Genomic DNA, 18,581 nt, shown 5'->3' with positions numbered 1-18,581 from the left:
ATGATTAGAAATATATCAAATATAACATTATGGAGAAGGTAGACATCTAACCATTCGTAACCATGGAGACAATGCTGCACCGTCATGTAGCCTAGCATGTATGGAAAAAAACTGGTTAACATCTTGTCTTTTGTACGTTTTTAATGCTGATCCGGTTTAACCCCTTTACTGGCGGTGAAAAAGGCAGAGAATTCAGGCAAACTGGATTTTTCCCATGGATGGGACACCGCCAGTTACACTGTTTGATATAGTGATTAAAATCATGCGGTATAAATTCAGGCAAAGTCAGTAATTTGATCAACAGGTCAGGACGGAGGAGGTATGGGTCGGTTTCTAAGCTAGCTATTTCCAATTTTTATAAATACCGCCGTCTATGAGCCCCAACCAGGTGTGTTACGTTCACAGACAAATTAGCTTGACGCTAACAAGTAGAAACCATCAATAAAGTGATAAAAACATGGGAAAACAATTTCAGTCGCTATGTTCAATACTCCCGTCCCTCACTTCCGGTGTCCATTGTGGCGCCTCGAATGATTAAGTGACGTAGTTGCAAAGGGTTTATAACCTGCTAAAACTAGCAGGTACTGGAACTCAGCTTGTGTTGCTAAGTAACGGGTTGGGTTAGGCTGGGGTTGCTAGGTAACGGTGCCCGTGGAGTGTAACAATATGAGGTTTTTGAAATGGTTTGTTTTCCAGACACCAAAAACATAATGTCAAAAAATGTCTGGGTGGTTTCTTCTAAGCGCTTGGGTTGTTTATAGAAACAGTTGAGACATGCAGGGGAATTAAAAAATGTGCTAAATATGAATTTTGCATAATGGGTTCTCTTTAAAACTCCCACAGGAAGAAAATCCAGGGAGCATCAGAGAACTTCACAATCTGTGGACAAACTGACATCGCAGCTAACCCAGAGGGGATGATGGATATTTGTTTTCCAAAGATCTGACTTAAGATTAGCACACTCAGCTCAATAACATCTTGGGTGTGATTTTTCCGTTGTTTCTGACCTCAAGGCCTTAAATAGTCAGTCAGGATACACAATGGCTGCTGGGAGATAACGTCAGCTCTCATGACCTTTGTCAAAACGCTAGCCTTTCCAAAAACTGTTTTACAACAATAGCAAGAGAATTACTGACCAGAAATACAGTAAATGTACTCTAGAAGACCCTTTCAACATTAAAGAGTTTTATAACACAAATGATTTCCATTCAGAGCTACAAATCTTAAACAAAAAGGAAAATAATATCTATTAAATAAATTAGTATAACCAGATGGATCATATACAATGGATGGATGGATGAAAGGAAAGATGGAAAGAAAGTTAACAGAATAAAGAGGAAAAGAAGAAAAACAAAAAAAAAGAAACAATGACAGAAAGATGGATGGATGGAAAGAAAGAAACAAAGAAAGAAAGAATGAAATAAAGGAAAAGGAAACAATAAAGAAAGAAAAAAAGCAGATGGAAGGATGGATGGAAAGAGAAAAATGAGGGATGGAAGGATGGATGGAAAGAAACAATTACAAAGCAATAAAGAAAAAAGAAATGGATGATGGATGAATGGATGGATGGATGGAAGTAAATCTTGTCATCCTTTTAAAGTGATTAACTTTCCTCATTTTGTTTCTGGTTGATTCCCATCTCAGCTGGGTTAATAAAAGGTTAACAAAGGCTTAATAAAGGCTTAATAAAGGTTAGCAAAGAGTTAAAGTGTTAATAAATGTTTAACAAAGGATTAACACATGGTTAATAAAGGGTTAATAAAGAGCTAATAAAGGGTTAAAGTCCCAAACTAAGCAGCGCTATATTTACTCACACTGACCAAACAGACCAGCAATAAATTACTAAACTCTTAAGGGGGAAGAGAACGAAAGCTCCGCTGCTGCTGCTGGATTCGCTCCATGTGTGTTGAAAACACGGACAGTTTTTGGAAACAAACATTTTCCATTTCTCTGTCACAGAGGCTGGAGCTGGGTTTAATTACGCTGCCTGCCTGAAAAAAGCTCTGCACATATAAAAACAATACAGAGTTGCACATATTTATCTGAAGATATTGACACAAACAGTAAAAGTGCTATGATCTGTTGCAGAGGGAATTTCCACCTGAGCCCCCCTGCTGAGTGGGCAGACTGAAAAACTCTGCGGAGGAAACGAGGAAGTAAAAGTCAGATTTTCCAACTTGAGATGAAACCTCCAGAGACGCCTCACCCACTGGGAAACCTGCGCCGCACAGATGTGAATGTTTGTGCGTCTACAGCCTTTACTCGTTTCATCTGTGAGTCACTTTTTTTTAAAATAACGTTAAGTTTCCATGGAAACGATTCCCATGGGAACTCTATAAAACGCAGACTCTGGACACAGACTTTCGGGGTTTCCCACATTTTCCAGTTTCTGTTTCAGTGTTTAACATTTTAAAATCCCTCTGGCTAAGAAAGAAACTGGATATTAAAATATCTGCAGTTGCGTCTAAGTGTGTCGGCACTTACGTAGCACTGCTATGAAGCTTTCCTTATCGAACAGTATCCACAGTCCAAAGCCCATGATCAACGCTCCAAAGATCTGCGAAAGAAGAAAGTGGAAATATTAGAGATTCACCAATCCAATATTAATATCTGTATTAATGTTGATAAAAATAATAGATCAGGTATAAGTGACAATGTGTCAGATCCGTAAAGAGACATATCTATTCACTGCAAAAACATAAAATCTTGCCAAGTATTTTTGGTTTAGATTATAGTGAAAATATCTTAGTTCACTTGAAATAAGACAAAACTAACTTACAAGTAACTTTTAAACAATAATCTTGATGAAAAAGTGCTAGTTACATTGGCAGATTATTTCACAATATACACTGCAAAAACACAAAATCTTATCCAAGTATAAGTGAAATAATCTGCTAGTGGAACTATTACTTGGTTGCTAGGTGACGTCTTGAGCTTGGCTAGGGTTGCTAGGTGACGTCTTGAGCTTGGCTAGGGTTGCTAGGTAACGGCAAAGTGCCCGTTGATAGTGAGATAATCTAGCTTTTCTGTGTTGTTCTTCTGAGTTTTATCATTTGAAAATCTCAGAGTTAAGGCAAAATCTACAATATCTGTATAATTTTGATCTTAACTGCATAATAGTTCACTATGCTGATATTATCGGCATAACTAGCATTACACATGGAGAATGCCGTTTTGGTAATGCTAGCAAGGCTAGCTGCCAATACAAGATCATGATATTTAGAATCGCTCCAACTGTTTTGCTAACATATTGATCTGCTTTATATAAAGTAAAGAAACATGATCATAAATAGAGGTTGTCTCGCTCTTGTTCCATTCTCAGATTATTTCACTTTACAACAAGGCATTTTCACATGTTGTTATAAGTAAATTTATCTGCCAACGGACTAGCACTTTTTCATCAATATTAAGGAATTATTTACTTAACACAAACCTCTACATCTTCATGAAAAGTTACTTTTAAGTTACTTTGTCTTATTCCAAGTGTACTAAGATATTTGAACTGTAACTAAACCATAGTTTGTGTTTTTTCAGTGTTCAGTCTAATTCCATGCTTTATAATTTATTTTACAATATATTTAGAATCACTAATTGCACTCTGAACCATTAGAAAGAAAATTTGTTGGAGTTTATTTTTACACGTTTGACCAACATATTGTTTTAGTCAGTTTCTGTTTTTTATCATTTATTTTACATTGGCTGTTGAAAAAATTAAAGTTGTTTTTACATGTTTGACCAAGATTGTGAAGCCATTGGTGTTTTTAAGTGTGCTGTATTGGTGCAGAATTATCAAATAAATTTGTAATTCAGTACATTTAGGTCTATGTTTTTTAACAATAGAAACGTTTTAAGCCAGTTCAGCGATGTTCTTCCATATCGGTAAATCTCAGATATCGGCATCGGAAGTGAAAAAAGTGGATCGGTGCATTTCTGTGTCATATGAGAACAAAACAGATGGGTATGCCTTAAAACATGGGAGAGTTTTCTTATTTTCACATCTGGAAGTCATTAAATCTCAATTACTGTCTTGCTGTCGTAGCAGCAATGAAGAAAATGCCTCTTCCTCCTTTTCTCACGATTAACACCCAGCGTTAGGCAACAAATTCAGCGTTGTTGGTTTATGATTATTTCATTCCCTCAAATTTTTACTGTGACTGAGTTTGTAAAGTTCTGACTGTGAGCATCTGTTCAGAAGTTGCGGGGTTCTGTCTTGGGGACCAAAGTCCTCAATAAGAGGCTCTGTTGATTCTCCAGCTTCCTGCTTGTATTGCTGCCCCCTCTGGAGCCCCACAGCAGTAATTAGTGCCCTGCTTAGGAGCCGATCTCTTAAAGAGGCAGCAGAGCACCAGCAGCCATCATTAGCCCACCACTTCCTGGCTCCCCTGGCCTCACCGTGCATAATTTGTCCACATGGACAAACTCTTGACACAGACACACACACGCTTCCTATTAGACCCCAGTTGACTTCAAAAGGCCTGTGTCAGGTTTATAGATGCAGACTCATTGGAAAGGTCTGGACAACCCCGCAGAGTCAGTGTTGGAAGCCAGAACTGGACTTTAATGGAAGAGAGGAGGAAGCAAACTGGAACCATCTGCTGTTACTCAGACCTGGCTGGTCTGTAAAGTCTCTTTCCTCAGGCATCATTTCCTTATACAGTATCGAGTATTTGAATAGAGATAATTATTCAAATAAAAAGCTGAAAGGCAGCAAACATCTCTAAAGATGACATGGTTTTCCAGGTTAGCTGTGAGGCACCAGTAATGGTTTCACTGTCCAGTATCGAAGTTCTTTTGAGAGAAGTTAGCTAGCTTCTCTATGTTAGCTAGCTTCCCAGCTAACACAGAGAAGCTAGCTGGTGATTTTAACCTGAAGATTTTCCTCTTAGTTGGTCCTGAAACTCAATAATCCAATATTTTTCTGATCAGTGAACGTAAAATACCAAAGTGCTACTTGGTCGCATTGGCAACAACACATAAATGGAAGAAGAAGACTCAAAGTTAGCTATTTTTCAGTTTCAACTCATCAAATTTGGCAAGGATAAAATAATACTTTTTAACTTTCTATATGGTAATTTTCAGAATTGGTGTTAATTTGGCAACACTTTATTTGACGGGTTGTGAATAAGACAGTCATGACACCGTCATAAACATGACATAAAGCCCGTCATGAACATGAGTAAGATTTGAATATTTATGACTGTTGTCATAAAGTGTCATTAGGTAAATCAGGACACTTTTAATACAAAGTTGACATTATTCAAAATGTCTTCGTTATGACAACTTGACATTAACCAAGAAATCACTTTAGCTTTAATAACATAAAAGCTACATAAATTTTAAAGTTTAATCAGTAATACTTTTATAACAAATTTATGTCAGATCATGATTTCTTGTCAAGTTGTCATAATGAAGACATTTTGAATAATGTCAACTTTGTATTAAAAGTGTCATGATTTACAGAACGACACTTTATGACAACAGTCATAAATATTCATGAAGACTTACTCATGTTTATAACAGGTTGTTATGTCATGTTTATGACGGTGTCATGACTGTCTTATTCACAACCCATCAAATAAAGTGTTACCGTTAATTCTTTAAGCGTTATTTCAACAAATGATTGGGTTATTTTAACACTAATCATTTTTAACTCCAAAAATACTTGGTAAGATTTTGTGTTTTTTCAGTGTACAGTTTTTTCACAGTTTTATTTGTGCAGATGTTGCACTGGTTCTATTTGCGTTCCATTTTATTTTTCCAACTTGGAAATTCTGACTTCTGATTGCAAACACAGTTTAGAAAAATGTTGCTCTGCTTTTTAAATTAAGCAAAGCTGCTGATGAGGAAGTCAGAACTAACAAACTGATAAAGAAATGGCATTACTTACAAAAAAGAGGAGGTTGAAGAGGAATAAGAAGTACTTGGTGACTGTGATGCATCCTTTCGACATGGCTGTGATTGGGCCGTGCTACTTTGCAGCGAGTTGTGAGCCTGAAACATAAAAACATCCATTTAGTCTCACCTCAGTAGGAGAACGTCAGAGCAGATTGTAGGGAAAATCTGCACAGCTGGATTTATTATTAAACACAGCCATAATCTTGCAATCATTCATGGGTTTTCACAATTTCATACTTTTCCAAGCTTAAATTTCTAGATTTCCATGTAATAACAAAATATTCACCATTATTCCGATTAAACAGCAGTCCTATTTGTAGGTTTCAGAAATCATAAAACATCATATGTGGTACACTTTTAGCATTTTGCAGCTTGGACTCCAGCTGCGTTTCAAACTCTAACTGGTGGATTTGTCAAATAAGGTTTAAAATATTCCGCTAAAAAAGAAAAAAAATGAATTGTTGCTAAAAAAAAAAAAAAAAAAAAAGTGGTAATTTTATTGGATTTTTTAATAACTGAAAAAAAAAATAAAACAATAATAATAATAATAACACTTCATGAAGATTAATTATTTTTTATTAAAGTTTTATTAATGGTCAAATAAAATTAACCATTTATTTCACTCACTTTAAAGACGGGAGGTCTGAACTCAACCTGATTTGAAGTTGTTTAAAATGCAAAAAGTAGCAGCAATAATTAGTGAATAATGTGTGCATTCAGTCATAAGTCAAAACCTCAAAATGTTGGATAAAATGTTAAAAATCAAGGCATGATTTGTTATAAACCTGGAAAATAAAACACTTTTCCATACTCTGTTGTATTTTTTTCCCATATCTTGGCCTGGAAAATGGTCAAATAGACTTTTTAAGACTCTGAATTCATTCACAACAGCTTCTGAAAGCGCTAACCCTCCTCTCATTCACACTTATCAGCAAACCACTGACCTCAGAAGGTTAAAAATGACCTTGTTTACCATTGCAGCAGCACATTTCACACGAAAAGGAAGCAAAGTTTCTCTCAAGTGTTGGGTCTGGTAGGCCATTTGGTTTCAGTCTGCATGAAAATGGGGAAACAGATTCGCCGCTGTGTTTGTTAGCAACAACAGTCCTGGTTGCAAACAGTGTTTTACGGGCAATTTTTAAACGGTGCCGCATTCAATGACTTTATCTGGTGTCATAGAAGACATATAAACAGAAACCATCGTGTGGATGTAAATCTGATCTGACTTAAACTTTGGTATTTCTATCATATCTGAAAGTGTCAATAAAACCAAGTCAGCCAGAGTACAATTTCATAAAATTCATCAAGCCACCAACATTCAGCCTGAACTTCACTAAATCCAAAGAAAATATACCCGCTACAAGATGTTATTCTGCACTGCAAGGAGCAAAAATACACCCGTCCATTGTGGTTATTTGAGGAGTCTGAAAATATCCCAAAAAGACGACTCCCTCCCTGCGGATCAGATTACAAGCTGCTTCCGTCTCTCCCTCCACTTCTACTCAAAAGCTCTAGTTTAGACTCTGTCTGTTTGATTAAGTCCTTTTAAAGAGCAAAGTACACCATTTCAAACTCAATAAATGCGTCGACATCAACAGAAATTCAAAATACTTTGATAAAAGGATTCAACAGAAGCTTCCTAGAGGTTAATATTATCTGTAAAAGTATCAAAAACACCACGTGACTCTGACCAAACAGGATGGATTCATGTTTAGAAGAAGGATGTTTGTTTTCACTTACTGTTTTTTTTTTTTTTTTACAGGTGTGAGGTTTTGATCTGACAGTGGTGGCATCTTCCTACTCAGGTTTGTCAAATGGCATCAAATTATTCTCGTTATCGATTAAACCACAGACAGATGCGCCACAGTGGCAAAATTCAGGCCTAACAGCAGCAAAACAAAAGTGTAAAAAAAATATGTAAAAAAGAGAATAAGTGACTACAGTAAGAGGAAATTTACACAAAAAATTATAAGACTGTACAATAATTGATAGTCAGTTCTACGTTATGTCATCAGGTGATTCATAATCCGTCCAATCACTGAACAGATGCTGAGAACTGATAAATGTGTGGTTGAAACTTTCTCCAGCTGAACAGAAACAAAACTGAAGATGTTATCTTCGGACTGAAAGAGGAACGATGTAGAGTCAACACACAGCTTCAGTTATTACAGCTGGAAACTAGAGATCAGACTGAACTCTGACCTGAACCTTCAGAGCCACATAAAGACGGTTACAAAGTCGGCCTTCTATCACCTGAAGAACATTTCCAGGATTAAAGGACTAATGTCCCAGCGAGATCTAGAGAAACTCATCCATGAGTTTATCTTCAGTCACATTGATTACTGCAACAGTGTCTTCACAGGTCTGCCTAAAAAAAATCCATCAGATTCAGAACGCTGCTGCTGGAGTTCTGACTAAAACCAGGAAGTTAGAGCACATCACCCAGTCCTAAAGTCCTTCCACTGGATCCCTGTAGCTCAGAGGATAGACTTTAAAATTCTGCTGTTAGTTTATAAATCACTGAACGGCTCAGTACCACAATACATTAAAGATCTGCTACTGTTGTCATAGCAACCTTCCAGAACCTCTCAGGTCTTCTGGTTCTGGTTCTGCTCTATACCCAGAACCAGAACCAAACATAGAGAAGCACCATTTGGCTTCTATGCTACACAAATCTGGAGCAAACTTCCAGAAAACTGTAAAACATCTGAAACACTGAGTACCTTTAAATCTAGACTAAAAACCCACCTGGTTATAAGTAACGTTGCTGACTGTGTTTTCTATGACTTTGTATTTTTGTGCTTTTATGATGTAAAGAACTTTGAGCTGCCTCATTACTGAAATGTATTTACAAGAGGTGAAAACAACACGGCTGTTATTTGAAATTAGAAACTGTGCAGCAGTGAAAACACTGAATGTTTTGTGAGCAGTGATGATGACAAAGTCGTGGAACTAATGGGAGGAAGGATCTGTGATAACGCTCCTTTGTGCATTTCGGATGCAGCGCTCTGTCACTGAAGAATTGATTTTCACAAGAAAACAAAAATGCCCAGCATCAGGTTTTTAGTTTTATTTTTTCAGATGTCTGCACAGCCATTTGGTAGCTTTGCATCATCACACTGCCACGCAAAAATATTCACACCCCTTCAACTGTTTATAATTTTGTTGGTTTACAAAATGTAAGGCATAAAAATACACAACTTTCAAAACAGTAACATCCAATTATTCCTGCCGTCAGAGACACAAAATTAGAAACAGAATCCGTCTGCATAAATCCAGCTGTCCTATAAAGGTTTGTTAGAGAACGTCAGTAAACAAACAGAACCATTAAGGACCAGAAGAAAGCAGTTCAAAGATGAAGTCATGCTGAGATTTAAAGAATGGCGTCACCATGAAACATCCTCAGAGTTGAGCATCTCTGCTGATTCATCATCCCAAGATAGAAGAAAGCGACAGCAGGACACAGAAAACGTGCTAAAAAATACCAAAATTACACATTTTCCACTATGTGTGTTTGGAAATGCATCAATCTGAATACACAACCTCCAAATGGCAAGCAGAGTGGTGGCAGCGTCATGCTCTGGGGATGATTTTTCCTCAACAGGGACAGAGAATGCAGTGAAATTAATGGAGAAAACCTCTCTCTGGAACAGGGGAGCACAAATGTAAGCCACACATTTTAAATATCCAAAGTAAAACATGACAACCAAAAAGAACAAATGATATTAAAACAAAAACCACTAAATATAATGGATTATGAAGTCAAAATTGCCTTCAAAAGTAAAAAGTCCTATAAAAGTTACTGTAATTTTGACCCTAATTTGATAAAATGTAAAATGTGTGACTGACTCCATGTTCACATATTTTCCTACACAGCTACATTAAAACCACTGAAACTCTCCATCCACAACATTAACCTATTGGCCAGAAAATACCAAGAGAGCTTCCTGTTTACAAAACTGAAACGAGTCCAAACGCCGAAGCACTCAGCAGCAAAGCAGATAATCCTCAAAGGAGATTGTTGTCTCGATGTTGAGCAGCAATGCAGATTAAAAAAGGTTTAGTTATGATACCGTCTGGTGACCGAGCTCTACAGCATCACTACAGCTTTAAGCAACATCTCTACTGCATTTTCCTGCCGTTCAGGAAATTAAATGATCACCACAATGGTTGCAAGTAAGGCTTAAGGTGGCAACACTCTGGAATCAGTTCAACAGACTTTTTTTTAGAGTTTCCATTTTTATCCTAAGTTACAAGAAGAAGCCAAGCAGTAAAGTGAGTTTAAAAATAAAGCTGTTTCCCACATCTCAAACAAGAGCAAACGTTTGCTTCGACTTGCAGATTTGCTCACTGCGGCTGTTTTATAGTTGCCACTGATTTTGGCTGAAACAAACTAGTGAGGGTGTAAGGAGATCTCTCTGAAATAAAGCCTCATAAAGCGCCGTCTCATTCAGCATGCGGCTTTGTCTTCAAGTCTCTGCTATTGTTGTGAATCCTGGATATGAATGTGAATATTCTGAGATTAAGATCCTGCTTTGCTGACAAATAAAGACTTTTTGTCACAATGGTGACTAAAGTTTGGATAGAAAAGTTTTAAAGAACCTTCTGCCACTGTTAAATTGTTTATGATTTAAGGTTCTTTGAAAATGACGCAACTGGCTAATCTTCAGCTAAAATTAGCATTTTGTATCCCTGTTTGAGACTCTTATTTTGAAGGGAATTCTTGCATTATTGTGTTGATATTGTTGACCAATCTGCTTATGATTAGGCTGACTAAAAACCCTTAGTTATATAAAAAAAAAACAATGAGGCAGAATCCTGTGAGGCTACATGTTAGCTGCTAACAATGCTAAAGTTAGCACTATTTCATAGCTTCACCCAAACCCTGTTGGATCTATTGTATCTTATTTTGAAATAAGAAAGGATGTGGTTTTAGAGTTGCCTTGTTAAGCTGACAGAAATGAACAAAGATTTTCATGTATGGTTCTCTGTATGGTGCTACATTCCTGCCAAAAACCTTGTATCAAGCCATTATAGCAGCGTATTTTTTGACTGAGAGTACATAGCTTTCATTGTGGGTATTTTCATTTATTCGCTCATCAACACTACAGGTGAGCAGTAAAACACGGCATTTCGTATCCATATTAATTTGAAGGGAGGAAGGAAGTAGTTGAGTTGCCTCGTTATGTCGACATTATTGACCAATCTTCTTGTGATTGGGCTGACTGACTAAAAACCCTCGATTACAAAAACCAATGAAGAAGTGTTTGTGTGGCAACATTTTTGGACATACAAGATGTAGATGTGAGAATCCTGTTAGGCTACATATTAGCTGCTAACAACGCTAATGCTAACATATATTTTTTAGCTTCGGCATCTACTGCATGGATGACTCTTATTTTGAAGAAAGAAATGAAGTAGGTTTTGAGTTGCCCTGTGAAGCTGACAGAAATTAAAGATTTTGCATGTTGTTCTCTGTATGGCGTTACATTCCTGCCAAAAATCTTGCATCAAAGAACCATAGCAGCATATGTTTTTACTCTAAATGTGATTATTTCCTTTTATTCACCATCATTTCTACCCTTCTGTACACTCTCCTCAGAAAATTTAGCTTGCACCATGTATTTAGAGGGCGGTAACTCTTCTATGTTTTAATTCAACATCACAGCCTGTTTTCCTTCTTCTTTTACAGTTCAACAGCATTTGAGCACCTGTTGACTTTTCAACAATCATTAAAGAAAGTTTACATCTAAGAGTTAGAAGTTTATGAAATCTTTATTTTATTCATTAAAACATAAAAAAGTGTTTCTAATGCATTTTATAACATTATTCTACAACAATTACAAATTCATTACAAAAATCTAATTTTTGTCTCAATGATGCAGTGATTTCCTTTAAAATGAAGTAAAAATCATCTGACTAGAAACTGAAAGCAGAAGTAAAAACACCAGTCTTGTGTTTTTTTTGCACAACAAATATGGTACAACGCAGCTGAAAATAAAAGACTGTGGGGAAGTTTATCTTTTTATGCTGCATGCAGCACCAAAATTACTCAGAGTGAAAAAAAATCTGGACCAGTTACCAGAACTTTCCGGCTCTCTGACCTTACTGACATGGATTTTTCCTCTGCAACATAAGATCCGCGCTGTGGTTCGCTTTAAAAATGTTATTGCCGAGAAACAGTTTGGGAAATAATAACAGAACAACTTCTTAGCGCAGCGGTGTCAAACTCATTTTTATTTTGGGCCAAATCAAAAATGTGAAAGTTCTTAAAGGGAATGTATCGATAAAACTCATTAAACTGACAAAATATCAATAAATAGCTGTTTGTTTTAGCATTAAATAAGTGTTTCTTAGAGTAAATTATTATTGAACATCTTTTCCATCCAGGAATTTTTGTTTTGCAATAAAACTCACTGATTTTGTGGTGCAAATTTAGAAATAGTTGGAAGGAAGTTTTACACTATTTGCGCTAATAATCTACGATGATAAATGTGACTTTTTTATTAATCACCGTATCGATCACAGAATATAACTTGACATCAAGTAAGGCTGAGGCAGCAGTCACTTAAACCCAAAGTTTTTTGGCCAATTATGAGAAAAAATGTAAGTAAAATCAGAAAAATTGTGGAGATTTGTTGATTTTGTGTGAATTTTGTGAAGTTGTGAAAAACTGGAGGGACTAATTGATGTAATTTGGAGTCTAGAGGGCCACATAAAAAGCTACAGCGGGCCAGATTTGGCCCCGGGCCTCGAGTTTGACACATGTAGCTGAAACAGAAAAATAGCAGGTTCTGAACCTAAAAACAAACTGATATCCGGCAAGGAAGGAAGTTAAATACTAAAACAGATGCAACGTCTCTTCACTGCTTCATACTGACATTGATACCATGCAGCAAAATAAAAGCTGAAGGTGTTATTCTGGTGCTGCTGAAGCTTTTACTCCCACCTAAACATCTGTAATAATGTTGTTTAGTCTTCTACACAAAGGAGCCGCAGCTTTTGCTGTGCATTGAATTTAATGTGCACTGTAAAACATTTGAGCTGCATTTAGTTGTGTCTACTATCTTCTACTCTCTAAGTCAAATAAATTTATCCAGTTTTAGATTTTGAACCTAAATGTGAGTTTGTGAAAGATAAACTTACAGCAGTAAGTTGTGTTAACTTTTTATTAATTTAGTCAAACCTCCAAGAGTTGAATAAACTAGAGTTTTTAGGTTAGCACTTAAAAAAACTGAAAGAAGAGAAAGACAGGAGTGGGAACTATTTCCCAGAATGCTTAGCGGCATGTTTTTGTCTCCTGAGATGGAAGTGCGTTACATTGATCTGACTCTTGTGTTTTATTAAGGCAAATGTTCATTTTAATGTAATTCTCAGTTAGCAAAGCTTGAGGATAATGTCCTGTTCACACTAAATGTTTCTGAGCTGAATTCATTGGGATGTTTAATAAAATTTATTATCAGATCAGAAATGAAGTTAAAAAACAATGTTTAGACAACTTGTCTCTTGTTGTTAAATCAACTTCATGAACTTTAATTTCAGAGTTAAAACCAAAACTATTTTCTTTTTGACTTAAATTGCATTTTCAAGGCAGCAGGTGGACTTTCATTTTCAACTTAAATCAAATGTTTTACAGTGTAATACTGTAAAACATGAGCTGTGATGACGCATCTTCACGTCTCTGAAAGTTTTGGGATGAGTTTTAGGAGATAAGGAGGGGGCTTTCCTGTATAGCATCGCTATGACGACGCTGCGACAGAAACCTGTGAAACCCCCCCAGGTGACTTCCCTCTGTCTGTGGAAATTATTAAGCATCTGTGAAAACAACTAAAACCTACAGCAGAATATTGCTCATACGAGTAGTGAGGTAACAGGAAGCTACATATAAGGAGTGCTGCTTTTACTCCTTCAGTTTAAAAACAAACAAAAAAATACCCATTCATGTTCTCCAATCTAACAAAACACTTTAAACATCTTGTAAGAACTGAACAATTGGCAGACTTTTGCTGACTCTGTCGTCACAGTTTGGAAAGCCGGCCTATCATTAGCTGGCAGCGTTGTTAAATGCGAGGAGGATCAGCCAAAGCCTAAATTAAAACACTGCTTTCTAATCTGTGTATACGAGGCGCCTCCCTTCTCTGAAATGTGTCGATTGTTTATTTGAAAAAGCCTTTCCAACTGCAGCAGCGACGAGTGACACGATTCAGAAAACGACCATGTGGAGGTCAGGGAGCCGTTGACTGAACGTCTGAAAGCAATAAAAAGAAAGAAAGATATTTTATTATGGGATGGAGTTAGAAATGTTAAATTATTAATGGCTTAAATGGCTGAGATTACAGATTGAACAACAGCAGCTACATATAATATTATTGTATGTCTGGCACTTATAAGTAGAGCTTAAAAACCATTTAAAATTTTGCAATTTCACCACTCAATTCTAAATCTTGTAAACTAATTTTTTGTGTAATTCAGCGGTGTAAAACTCATTTTCGTTTTGGGCCAAATCAAGACCATGAATGCTCTTAAAGGGCCGGTTGTGACAGAATGTATTGATAAAATATCAAATATCAATGAATTTTTAAAAGCAAATAATATTACTGAACGTCTTTTCAGTCCCTCCAGGATGTTGTGATTCTTTTTGTGATTTTTTACAATAAAAATCAAAGTGTTTGTGGTACTAATTTGGTAAATGCAACTTTTAATCACTCACTGTATAGATCATGGACTATAATCTGAAATCAATTAAAGCTGAGGCAGCTGTTTAGTACAAGTAAGAACGTTTTTGACAATATTTGAGAAAAATCTGCAATAAAATCCCAATTATCAGCGCAATTTATTGATTTTGTGTAAATTTCCACAATAATTCTGAAGAAAATGGAGGAATTGATTGTTACAGTTTGGCAGTAAACAGATAAAAACTGCACTGATTTGACTGAAAACATAATATTTAAGCACACTTAATGTTTAGAGTCTAGAGGGCCACATGAAAAACTATGGTGGGCCAGATTTGGCCCACGTGCCTTGAGTTTGACACCTGCGGTTTAATACATCACAGATTTATTCAGCAAATTTCTACATGTGTACCAAATTAATCAAAGTGATATTTTGTTGTTATGTCCATATTTAGAATTAAATTTAGTCAATTTGTCTTTTTCAGTGTCATTTATTTGCTTCCTCCTCCCATTTTATACAGTTTTAAACCAGCAAACAAATGACTGTATATCAACTTATTTATTTTGGTTCTTCAGAGTTTTAAAGTAATTATGGAGGTCAATAAACATAAAAAGCTCAAATCTCAGAGATAATTTCTAGAAAAGGGGTAATGCATTTAGGTAGTTAAAGTTTTGTTTGTGCTTTTTCTGTTGTGGTATTACACTTGCAGTACTCAAGTAAGAGTATTAATACTTCAAAATATTTTTACTCAAGTAAAAGTGAGAAGCAGCCATCCAAGAAATTACTCAAGATTTTAAAAAGTATTTGGTAAAAAGTCTACTCAACTACTGAGTAACTGATCAAATTATCAATAATTTAATATTTAAAAACTACACAATCAGACAGACCAAAATATAAAGTTAATACCGAAATTAAAAATTTTTTGGTATTTTAAGGATGAAAATAACAGTAACAAAATCAGAAAAAATGACATTTTTCCAAATCAGTTTCTTTCAATAAAAAAACTTATAAAACTTTATCAAAAACTGCAGGTGAGTGTCTGTGCCTGGTGAATTTTTGGTTAAAATATACTTGATTTTCATTCAATGGGTAGAAAATCCAGAAGTTTTACTCAAGTAAGAGTAAAAACTACCTCATAATAAAATTACTCAAGTGAAAGTAACTGAGTAAATGTAACCAGTTACTGCCCAACTGTGAGTACTACACAAGATGTGCTAGTTGGAGTATTTCAGAAACGACCATAAATACAGATAATAATCAAACATAGAGAGAAACTTAACAATGCAACGAGCAGCAGCTGAACGGACGAAACGCCACATCGATGTAATCTGGACAAAAGTAAAAAACAAAAACAAAACAGCAACAGAAATGCTACGTAAAGCGTTAGCAGTTAGCAGGTACCACTTCTGCCAGGTAAACAGAAGAAACTGAAGCGAATTCACTCATCAAACCTGAAAACAATTCATTTCAGCTGAAATATTCAAACAGTTGAATCTGAATATGATGCTAACATTAAAGCAAGCATCCATAGTGAAATGGTTCAAACTGGTTACATGGAGGTATAGTGTTGGGAATATTTCACTGGTTGGTCCTTTATTCCAGAAAACCATTATTTATTCCTTTACAACCAGAATTTACACATATTCTTATGAGTGACTGTGTTTGTCCATTTTTAGGGATATGCTTACTTTGTTGTGGAGAATTGTCTTTTTCCAATATGCGTTATGTATTTCTTGTTAATAGTTGCAGTAATTCAGTGTATGTGTGTGCGTGTGTTTTGACAGGAAACTTTTTTTTTAATTTCGCTGGCTTTTAAAAAAAAAAAAACGTCCAACCAAGGACCAGGCTTGCAAATTAGCATGTGGCTGGAAAACCTGCTTTCAACGGTTGCTTTGTTTTGAACATGTAACAATGTTTACTGTGGTGTTCTTCATGAAATTCCATTGAAATAAATGATATATCTTTATATTTCTTTTAAATTAGTAGGTATAAACAGGATACTTACCAGTAGACTATACAAGTTTTCACAAATTATGCTTTTAAAACTGCTAACCTTATTATGAAGAGCATAATAATACTATTCATAATAAGGAAAAATGCTCCAACACCTTTTCTTTGCATACAAGAAAGAAAGTGATGGTTGTTTTAAAATATCTGAATGGTAAAAACTAAACTAACTCCACTCCGATGAAGGCGTTGGCATCTTAAAGCGTTTAAGCTAGCTGCTAGCGCTGTCACAAGCTGTAAGCTCATTTGTACATGTGCTAAAAGAAATACTTCCAGGATGAAGTTTTTTTATTAACTATTTTTTTATCTCATTGTAATAAAACAAAAATAATGTATGATTTAAAGAGAATAACAAAAAATACCGATAAGAAGAGTGTGAATGTAGTTTGCTATTTTCTGTGCCGGTGTATTAAACGTGTGGAAAGATGGAGAAATAACTTTGTGTTTCCCTTGAACACATGGGATATAATATTGTACAGTGTGATAATAACTAGTTAATTTAATAAAAGATAAGATTATAAAAAAAGGCTTCTCTTGTCCATGTGTCCACCAGAGGGCGCACTACTGTCCAGTGAGTCCAATACATTTTCTATAGAATTAAAATCTTCAAACTAAATTTTGACAATTATTATTCATTATATTGTTAAACTAGATCACTTTATAGCAAGTATTATTTTAACTAATATTATAAATAAATGAATATGTTACGCTTTGTAGAACTATAATGGTGAACTGGATGTGTTTCTTTTAACAAATGCACAAATGAGCAAATGGTACCAATATTAGCCAAGACTAGCTTATTTAGCTAGTCCTTATTTAGAGTTTAGAGTCTGTTTAATTTTATTTTTGTCAACTGCAGTTGGAATGTGTAAAAAAAAATATTATTTGAATAATAGTAACTTGATTATATTAAATATTTTTCTTTTCCTATTTTGCTAAAAACACCATAAACTTTTGTTGTTGTTTATTTTTAACTAGTATCTCTGTACTGCGTGTGGCCAAACTTGGAATAAAGAAAAACAAATTTCCTAACAGGCACCAGGACAGGGCACTCACAGCCCCCAGATTTCAGAGTTACGCCACTGCCCACAACATTTAGCAACCAGCTTGAGCAAAAAGTCCCAAACTCACGCAGTCATCTGACAACTGGCTGCTGTTTATTTTCAGTATTCAAGCAGTGAAACCCAACCGAAGTCACACGTTTATACCAAACTTTGTGTAGGATACTATTATAGATTTAATAATAAATGTGTAGTGAAAGGCAGATTTTGCTTTAGTTTGAAACAGATGCGACTGATCCAGTGAGACAGGTCTCTCAGAAAAACCGAATATTTTCATACCGTCAAACCACAAAGATTAGTTTAAAGTCTACTCGGAAAATCTTAACCAGGGTTCAAGTTTTACTCAATTCATTTCTAGGTCAGTTTAGCGAAACTCTACTTTCTTTTAAGGACAAAACTCAGAGAGTCCGGGTCGCTTCGGACTGATCCGGACCAGTTTTCAAAGTGTCATAGTCAAAGTTTTTTAGCCTGGCGTTAGCTGAACCAAGATGAACGGGACTTACTGAGAGTTGGTCTGCAGACGTCCTCAGTGGATCCGCGCTCCTGCTGAATGTGGGACGCAAAAAGTCCGTGAGAAAGAAAACTGGGTGTTTGTCTGCCTCTTTTTCTGTGGGGTGAGTGGGCGTGAGTGGGGGTGTGTTTGTGTGCGTGAACGGACGTGTTCACACCCCCACCATGCGGCGGCAGACATAACATATTCCCATCGACCCCTACGTGTCACATACGTCATCGGAGAGCGAGTCTTCTCATTTAATACAGACCATAAACACGGAAATATACTGAGATATATTGTTGTATATGTCATTGTCTTATAATTAAATAATTTTAAAAAATAGTATCCAGTATCTATTTGGAAAAATATTGAAGGAATAAAAGCATCTGGTGTTTTCTGTTTTCAAGCATGAGCTATTTGAAATGAATTTCAAATGTAAATATTTATTTATT

At 35.8% G+C, this 18,581-nt stretch overlaps 1 protein-coding gene across 3 annotated transcripts in view; it reads right to left on the bottom strand.

Moving 5' to 3' along the window:
- cd82b (CD82 molecule b) overlaps positions 1–18,296 on the bottom strand; it is a 36,969-nt gene extending 18,673 nt beyond the window's left edge. Inside the window, exons 1-4 of one of the 3 annotated variants that reach the window (XM_028044331.1) lie at positions 18,140–18,269; positions 16,615–16,616; positions 5,888–5,991; positions 2,485–2,557 (exon numbers count right to left, since the gene is read on the bottom strand). In XM_028044331.1, coding sequence (XP_027900132.1) covers positions 2,485–2,557; positions 5,888–5,950 — 136 coding nt within the window. In that variant the 5' untranslated portion in view covers positions 5,951–5,991; positions 16,615–16,616; positions 18,140–18,269. Of the gene's footprint in view, positions 1–2,484; positions 2,558–5,887; positions 5,992–6,868; positions 6,949–16,614; positions 16,617–18,139 lie in introns of all 3 variants that reach the window. The other 2 variants (XM_028044339.1, XM_028044320.1) reach the window with 2 other exon arrangements.
- Between the last annotated feature and the right edge of the window lie 285 nt (positions 18,297–18,581).

Source organism: Xiphophorus couchianus, chromosome 2, assembly GCF_001444195.1.
Source record: "Xiphophorus couchianus chromosome 2, X_couchianus-1.0, whole genome shotgun sequence".
In the NCBI taxonomy this organism is placed as follows: Eukaryota; Metazoa; Chordata; class Actinopteri; order Cyprinodontiformes; family Poeciliidae; genus Xiphophorus; species Xiphophorus couchianus.
This window is presented reverse-complemented; position numbering and strand designations above follow the sequence as displayed.